Genomic DNA, 9,855 nt, shown 5'->3' on the forward strand with positions numbered 1-9,855 from the left:
TAATTAAATTCAGTTTGGTGTTCTTTGTAAAGTGCTTTTTTTTTTCAAAACAAAAGTTCCAAATAATAAATACGCAGTCACATGAGTGAAACTTTGGCAAATGTTCACTGGTAAAGTAGGTCCATTATAAATTGCCAATAGTGCAAGAAGCTTTTTATTGATAATAACACTGATCGCGTGGATTCTGCATTTCGGCTTCAGAATTTCACCATACTGTTCCATGTACACAATATACTGATTCACAAGCTCAGACGTTAGGGAGCTGATTGAGATGCACACTGTGACAAAAGAAGTACGTCTGAATTCACAGTACTCATAAAGGTAGGCAAAAAGTATCCGGATGACCTACTACTTCCACCGAGATTCTGAAGTGTGCATACGATGGACACTTTACAATCCCATGAGGCCACGGGAGAGGACATTTTTTTGGTCCCATTGAGGAAACAGCTTATTAATCAGACTAAGGCCTAGTCCACACATACTGTACACGGATATTTTTATAAACTGAGTTTTTCCTCCTCCGTTTAAAAAAAACCGCGTCCACATGAAAACGCAAAAACACACTATGAACCGCTGTCGAGAGCAAGCCAAAACAACAGGTGGCAATATAACCCTAACTGTAAAACAATGTGGGCCAATCAGAAGCCTGGAAAAAAGGTTATTGCTGGTTCCAGTTCTGATGTAACAAGCCAAAATCTACAGTTTCACTGTCCACACAACAACACAGCAACCAGAGTTTCTAAAAATCTTCACCCTGGCTGGAGTTTTCAAAAAAGTTAGTTTTCAGAGACCTGATACTTTGTTTGCGTGTGGCAGGGCTAAAATGTTGTATTTTGAAAATGTAAAAATGCTGAAAGTTTTCTGTGGTGGGTAGGTTTAGTAGCCTAGAAATCTAGATGCACCCTAGCGGCAGCAAATGTAATTTGCAGCCAGGGTCATTTACCAACTCTCCATTGGCTTGCGAGCTGGAAAAACCAAACTCTGGTCAGGCCAATCACATCGTGTATAGAGTCGTTGGGCAGGCTTAACATAATGACGGCAGAGTTGCAGCAGTTCTGCGTGCTACTTGAAAACAAAGAAGCTGGCGAACAGTGGTCTTTCAAATCGGCTTTGGCTGTGACTCTGGAAGACTTGGAGTTAAGATTTTCTTTGAGAAAAGAACAAAGAACGGCACTGAAGTCAATATTAAAGGGTAACTTCAGTGATTTAGCATTAAGCTTTGTATCAGTAGAAACCCCGTAGTATATTTGAATTATGGTACTTTCCCCCCTCATGTCCCCCTGAGACGAGAGAATGATGCATTTTATTTCTGGAAAAATTCCTCCGATGACGCAAATAACGTCATTTTGCGTCATTAGAGGATTTTTTGGCCAGAGGCTAAAAACTACAGCCAGTAGGAGGAGCTGTTCCGCATGTTTTCAACCCACCCACAGGGAAGAGATCTCAGAATGTGAATGCGCTCGCGGCTCGACCTCGGGCATTCATATAACGGAGCGCTGCAGAGCAAAGTGAGTGTTTCAACTTTTCAATTAATTCCTATGAAAGTTTAGCTTCCATATGCGTTCAGAAAACGCGCCAGACTGGACACGCGCTGAGAATGACAGCCGCGCTTACCTCAGCTACTTCTTCCCTCTCGTGCTGAATGAAATCGGACTCCTGCTGTGTTTGTCATGTGACTTTCGTTCGGCTCACTCACACCTTATTGTAAAGACACGTTCAGTTTTTAATTGTAGTGATTATTCTCTAACTGAACGAAATTATTGTATTATTACGAAGATCAAAACAACGCTGGGGGCGGTGTAGGGAGTGGCCTTGTAGGGCAGCAAAGCAAGTGCATTCTGGGAGTTGTTGTCTTTCATCCACATGAGACACAAATACATTTTCTGTCTTTTCTCAGTCTAGAAGGCACCAAATTCAAAAATAATTTCACATTTCTACTACATAAATGACACCGTTTAAATAGACATTCATCTTCCCAGCACTGAAGTGGCCCTTTAAGAAAGGAAGATGTGTTCTGAGTTTTGCCGACCGGATACGGCGAAAGTTTAATCTATCAACTAGCTACTCTTCACCTTTTTCGTTGCTCTGGTTGGTTGTAGCGCTATCCTATTGCGTGCAGAGGGAATTTGAAAGACAACTGTCAATGGTGTGTTCCTAGATTTGTCAGGCTATAGGTTTAGTGAAGGGGGATAGAATTAAAAATATAAAAAACTGTATAAAAATCATAATGTCCATGGAAAGTCCCCATAAAACATTACATGACAAGATGAACCAGCATGGTGGCATTGTGAATGCAAAGACATGCTATTTCTATTTTTAACGTATACTCGTTAAAAATGCAACAAGTGTGCCACTTGATTTTTGAAGTGCCATGCATTCACATTAGCACATTACACGAAAGTGCTACTTCCTGTTGTCTTTGTGCCTTTCCCTCAAACCCAACGCTGTGTGGCATCTCAATACTTTATACCAGCCGCAAACATTCCATTCACTAACACTTAATCATACTAGAACAATGTTTCATCACTGTCACGTCACCCTGATATTAAACTAAAATATGCCCATAAATAAGAGACATGCTGTCTCAGTAAGACGGATAACTTGCTTGAGCTCACTCACGGACATCTTAATGTGGTATTTGTGGGTTGTGAATGAGGGTGATTTGTCTTTAACATTGGAGAAATAATGATTTATTTAATTGAGATAATACAAGCCCATTAGTGAAACTAATGTATTTGGCTCTCTCCTTTTATGATAGCTGATTTTTTTTCCCTCATACTCCCAGAGCTCTCAGTTTCCATAACAGACAAATAGTATGTTTCTCTGCCTTATTTATTGATATATTAGGATATGTAGATTTAAGTAGATTTCAATGAATGTTAAAGATAGATTTAAAAAGATTTCGAATATTTTGAGTGTAATGATGAATCAAGACCAGATATGTGTAAACAGTTGATTGATTTGATTTCATGTTGATTTTAAAATATATAAACATTTAAACAAATATAAACCCTTGTGATCTTATCAGCCTTAGCCTTCTTGTTTAAAACACCTCAAGATTTTGACAACATCTAGTAAATGGTCCTTTAAGAAGACCTCACTTTCGAGATGAATGAGGAAAAGGCACTAGCAAGGTAGTTCCACTTCCATTATTGAAGTGATCTATGTGCACTGAATCAAAGGTCAAAGCATTTGTCAAGAGTACTTGAACACTGAGTTATAATATAGTGAGTTTACAGGCACTTCAGTTCCTGTTTAGGGGCTGTCCTTGATTGGTGGCTTCTCTGTAAAATTCATTTAAGAGCATAAACGTTGGGAAAATCTTAAAAGGGACAAGGTGGCATTTTTATTACATTATGCAACATCAGTTATATTAATGCTCTGAATAGTATCTGTCCAGTTTTTTTTTAATATATATATATATATATATATATATATATATATATATATATATATATATATATATATATATATATATATATATATATATATATATATATATATATATATATATATATATATATAAAATTCTTGGTTATGCAAACATTAAGGGAACATTACTTTTGTTTATTCTCTGAAGTAGTCACATAAAAAAAAAAACCTTTTCAAGAAAATGTTCCACAATGATGTATAAATAATGGTTTTGTGCTAACATTATTCAAGAAGTGATAACTTTGATCAAACATTCTATTAACGTTACTGGAACAACTTCTAGAAAACCTTGCCTGAAAAAAATCACTAAATAAAGGTTTTTAAAACACTCCACCTGTCTTCCATTAGTCGCACAGAAACAGATATTCCTTGCTCTCACTATGTCACACCATGGGAAAACATAGATATGAAGGTACATTCATGCTAAGAAATATAGTCATATAAAAAATGTCATTCAGGGTGCCTGTATATCCTGATAGTAATAATGGATCAGTTTTAAATTAATAGCCAATCAGACTGTGCAGACTGCACTCTAAAAAATAATTCAGTGGCTTAGTAAATATCACAGTAATAATTAACTTTATTAACTTAATAAAATTTCTAAATATCATTTACTTGATGTTTTGAGTTGAACATACCAAAATAATTGACTAAAAATCTAACAGTTAATTTTGTTTCAAATTTACAGTTATATTTAAGTTTTTTTCACTAAAAGAATTTAGTGTTTGAATAACCAATTATTTATTTAAAATATACTTAATATATTTGTGAAATTTCTATCAAAATATTTGAGAAAGGAATCTTTGAGAAAAGAATCTGCTTCAAGAACCACAAATATTACTTAATTCAAATCAAGATTATTAATATTTAACACGCACTGAAGAAATTTAGTAAGTTGACTTGATTAAAACACTGCACCCCTCCCCCGCCCCTTGACGTGACGACGGCTCGGCGGTTGATGGAGCGCGGTCTGTTTGAATTCTCTTCAGTCTCCAGAGCAGTTCCTTCTTCTCAGCATCGCAGAATTGGAACATTTCCTCTGTGAAATTCAGGTTTGTGTTTTATTTTATCTATAAAATCATTACTGTGCTTAAAATCTTCTTATTTAATGCAAAACAACATACAGGGACGCAATGTGAGTAAACGAGTGCGACATCTGTCTTTGAAGCCCCTGGTGCTACTGCCTTGCTCAAAACACACAACTTTATTCCTTAAGATAATGAATATAATTAATTTGGATGATAAAATGTTCTTAAAACTGTGCACTGTTTGTTTATTGGCAGGTTATGGAGTCAGGCACGTTGCAGCATCTTTGAGCTACGAGTGAAACGCAGGCGTTCTGAAGTTCAAAGTCCACCCGCAGAACGCGAGTCCATCTCAGGCTCGAGAAACGGCGCTGATACGGTGGAAATTGGATAACAGACAGGTTGATTACACTTGAATTACTTTTAAATGTTTAATTTTTACTTCTAAAATGTTTGTTACAGGAGTTTAAATGTTGTAAATATGTTGTAAAATATTGTATACATGTCAAAACTGTATTGCTTTACTCATCGACAATAAAGGCCGATGTCATGTATAAGTGTGGTGTGGAGTATTTTAAAAAGGTTTAGATGGAATTAAAGTTAATATTAAAGTTATACTATAAGAGTTAATATTACTCATAAATAAAAACAGTTAATATTAATCATAAATATTGGTTTTTAAATGTTTTCCCCCCAATTTTTTCTACTCAATTTTATTTGTAAATGTACCAAATGTAGTTACTCACATCTACTTAATTTTTTTACTTGCATTTGCTCAGCTCATACGGTGTATGTAATTGATTTCACTGCTTTAAAATTTACTCACCAAAAAAATTGAGTAAATCATAGTAAACGTTTTTAGAGTGCGGGTAATCTCATAATAACCAATGGTTGTTTTTTGTTTTGTTTTATATAAAACCAGATCAGAGCAACCTGATGGATCACACTTTAGTCTCAATAGCAAAACAAAAAAACACTAAGCACCTCCTGTCAATGTTCCTGGTCCTCACAGAAAATGGCTATATTCGAATATGCAATCACTTCACATCAGCTTTTTTCAAAAAGAAACAAGCGTCATAAGAGACTAGGTTTGTTTATAATCCTTCAAAACCTTCAAGTGCTTGTTGACAGAATATCAGCCTCTGGTATGTACGTGTAAAGATTAAAGTAACTACTAAGCGATACCAAACATAATGTGGTGGGGGGGAAATGAAAATGTGTCTATGTAACATTTTTCTTGAGTATCAAAAACCTCCTTCTAAAAAAAAAAAGGATGTGTGCGTCACAACAATAAAAAGACAGGAGTTTTTCCAAACACATTTGTGTGTGCTATACATCTCAAACTTTGATGCTATATAACATTTCTACATTTCTGATCAAATTTAAATGAATATATTAATAAACTTGAATTTATTGTCTAATCAAGTTCACTAGAGAATTATTTCAGCCCTGTAGCTCATTTCTAATTATTTAAACTGATGGTTTTTAAACTCCCCTACACCATAATGGATGGTCATCTTTAAATAAAACAGCTTTCCAATGATAATTATAGATTTATTTTTTAAAGCAGTTGTTAAAATAAGCAATCTGGGCTTCCAGAAAAGATAAAGCTGCAACTTTCAAAATCTCAAGGTACTGCCTGGCATGCTGTAAACCATATTCCCCATTGACTTTACTGTCATATAGAAAAACAGCAATTGGAAAGCAACACTACATATTAATGGTCACTCTGAATATAGATCAATGGCTAATTAAATGTACTATTCGATCACATAACAGTTTACTACAGCCATATGTGAAGGTAAAAACTGCAAAATCAATACAGCCCATTTTTTCCCAACATAACCCATTCTCTTAGTGAGCTTCAGCAATAGATTCTTGGACTCCAGGACCCAAAGGACACTATAGCTCCTCGGATGTGTCAAACTAAATCAGGGTCTTTCAGCGACCCCCCTCGTGATGTCACATAGAAGACTGGCTGCAGGTGTACTGACCCTATTCTCGGTCCGGAGGAATGATGTCCAACATGGACACACAAGAGTTGTCAGTATTAATTTCTGCTGTACAGTGGGCGCATCCAGAGAGTTGCCTTGACATTCGAGAGAAGGAAGTTGCCATTGCAGTTTATACTGACTGATGCTTATTTAACTGAGGAGTAATATTAAATGAGCAACAACGTGGACCATTTATGATTAGATGTGTAGCTGACATGACATGAGTGCAGTGCCCTGCAGTTTTAAATAGCCTTTTTCTAATGTAAGGTATAACATTTGAAATGCCATTTTATGGGAATTCATATTGAGATTACTGAAAAAAAAAGTGTCTCAATCAACATGTAAAACAGTGGGGTCCAAAAGTCTGAGACCACATTGAAGTCATGAGGCTTCCAATGAACCAAGATAATCCTTGAAACATTCTCAAATCATGCTGGATAACATATTATTCAGCTTTTACACAAACTTGTCGAGTTCATGCAGCTTAATTAATATATATTTAATAAAACCAAATAGAAATTCACCAGTGAACTCCACAAATTTGTGTACAAGCTGAATAAAATGTTATCCAGCTTTTTAACGATGCACACCACAATCACTATATATATATATATATATATATATATATATATATATATATATATATATATATATATATATATATATATATATATATATATATATATATATATATATATAATTTGTCAGCTAGCTACCCTGATGCTTAATGATGAAATATTTTGCATAAACTCCTAGTGGTGGTTAAAAAACTGAAAAACTGGGTTGCAGTTTCAAACCCCAAAATGGATAGCTTCATAAACCATCGCCGCTGTGTTCAAAACACTTGCTCCAAAAGTCACTTTGAATTAAAGCGTCCCCTAAATGACTCGAGAACTCACCTGTCCACACTGATCACGCACAGCGTCATGATGGATGCAGTGCAGCACATCACATCCATGGCGATAAAGATGTTACAGAAGACCTCTCCAAAAAGCCACTTTCCTCCCGTGAGGTCAGTCACGATCACGAATGGCATCACCACAATAGCCACCGAGAGATCCGCCACGGCCAGAGACACCAGCAGATAGTTGGACGGCTGTCTGAGCTTTTTAACGACGCACACCGCGATCACCACCAGCATATTTCCAATCACCGTGACGGTGGTGATGATGGCCAGCATCATTCCGATAACAATCTTCTCCGCTGTGGTGAAATCGAGCAATGGTTCCCCGCAGGAATTGTTCCACATGGCCATTGAGATGTTGTAGAAGAAGTGTGAGGAACCATTGAGAACTTCCGACGCGACCTCCGGGTGAGTGAACGAGAAGAAATCTAGTGAGCCCGATGAGTTGAACATCATCCCTGCGCCTGATGATGAAGAGCTCGCCAAGAGTGCGCTCCGTCCGCCAAACGCATGCTGAAGCGAGCGCAGATCTGGGGTGTCTTCCAGCTTTCCAAAAGAAAGAAAAAAAGAAACACGGATATAGCGAAGAAAAACTTAAATAAACGGGACGAGAGAGGACAATCGCTTTGCTTTGGCTCAGTAATGTGCGCGTGGAGAGGCTGTACAGTCCTCGACTTGATGGAAGTGACAGTTCGGTTCTTCATGCGGGGAAGTGTGTGAGAATTGCGCACTCTAGTAGGTTAAACGCGTAACTTTCTCATCAAAGGGAAGCGGAAGGACTCAGCTCCACCTACATGAAGATGTTTTTTCTTGCTTCTATTTCGGTTGGAAATAGTCTATACACGACTGTTTTTAAATGTTCGCTTTCTTTAGCCTATCTCTTTCACTTCAGTTCTCCGGCATTTCACTGTCAGCCTACTATTTTCTCTCCTGTTTTGTAGTTTTGTTGCTTGTTGCATTATTAAAAGATAACATTTTATATTGCGTTGTACTGTTTTTAGGGGGTTTTGTATTTTATTTTTGCACATTAGATTTTAGGCTATGAGACTGTAAAGGGGAGAAGAAATAAATGACTTAAATCTAATACAGGCTATCGATAAAACACGTGACCTGTATCTGTGACAGCCCGAAATGCACCGTTTGCGACAATCGTTTTCAATAAAAGTTCCCATGAGCGACTGCGACCCTTTGCAATGTGGGCGTGTCCACTAAAATAGCCTATAATTTTATGCAAATAAATACAACAACAGATCAAATACGAAGCGACTTCATACAAGCAACAGCTGGGGAGTGCAGACAGTGGAGCTTGATTAAGCTTGTAATAACAATAATATGAATATGAATAATATGAATATGATTATTATGACTATGAATAATAACATAAACAGATTTTCTTTCTGCCCGTCAATGTTTGCTGAAAATGACATGTCTGTGGAGCTGGGCGGAGTTGTGACTGAAGGGTGATGATATTGTTTGCAGCATGTAGCCCCTAGCCTGGTCCTACCAGACTCTTGTAGCCCCTGCACTGTAACAAAATGATTGTGATTTTAACGGTAAAAGACTGTAAAAATGCTACGGTGAAAAAACGTTAATTGTAACAGAACGTTTCCGTACTACGGTGCATAACTGTTATCTAACCTTGCATTTAATTAAATTTTACAGTAAAATACTGTTAAATTTAAAGTTTTTGGAAGCGAAAAAGAACGTCATTCTGTCATTTACAGTAAAAAACCGTTAGTTGACATTCCCAGAATTCCCTGCGTGACACTTCCCTTTTGATGTATTTTCATTGAAATAACTATGTTTCTTCTTAGTTTTTTCTAATCAATTATGTACATTAGGGTTTTATGTTACAACTAATGTTATTAAATTAAAGGGGCTATATGCGTTTTTCTGAAATTTAAACTCGCAACTGACACCTGTGGCCAAAAAATAGAACTGCTCTTATTTTCTGCTCGCTCTCGCAGCGGTGGTGACGTCACATCCGCAGACAGCGCGGGAAAAACCTACCCGCCAGAAAATAGGAAAAATAGGATACAGGCTTATAGGTGCACCCACTGTGAGCGGACAAGGTGTCAGTATGCTCATCAGGAGATGTTTGAGTCATAAATGGTAAAATAAAAAGGCTATTGTTACGTTTATTTTGGGGAAAAAGTTGCATGTAGCCCCTTTAATGTTTATTGATTCAAATGATCATTTTGTTAGTGAAGACTCCAAGACCTGAAATGGGCGTGTCAGATAAAGGAGACATGCAAAATGTGCAGTGTTGGGAATGTGGAAAAGCTGCTTGTGATGAGCTTTGATTAATCACGTGATTCTCATCACCATTGTTATTGGTGGTTGTTAGTATATATCAAAGCTACATAACAGATATTAGTATTTCAAAAGGTTGGCAATTTAACATTATTTCAGCTAATGAAATAAAAAAATTTACCGTAAATTTTTGTACACATAATTATTACAATATAAATCTTTATGGTGCTGTCCCGTAAAACCTAAA

General features: G+C 36.6%; 1 protein-coding gene across 1 annotated transcript in view; it reads right to left on the bottom strand.

The window, feature by feature from the left end:
* htr7c (5-hydroxytryptamine (serotonin) receptor 7c) overlaps positions 1-8,071 on the bottom strand; it is a 60,167-nt gene extending 52,096 nt beyond the window's left edge. The window contains exon 1 of the mRNA XM_079814968.1: positions 7,351-8,071. Within this exon, the coding sequence (XP_079671094.1) occupies positions 7,351-7,811 (461 nt within the window). The 5' untranslated portion in view covers positions 7,812-8,071. The remainder of the gene's footprint in view (positions 1-7,350) is intronic.
* Between the last annotated feature and the right edge of the window lie 1,784 nt (positions 8,072-9,855).

Source organism: Gobio gobio (genome assembly GCF_949357685.1).
Source record: "Gobio gobio genome assembly, chromosome: 4".
Lineage (NCBI taxonomy): Eukaryota > Metazoa > Chordata > Actinopteri > Cypriniformes > Gobionidae > Gobio > Gobio gobio.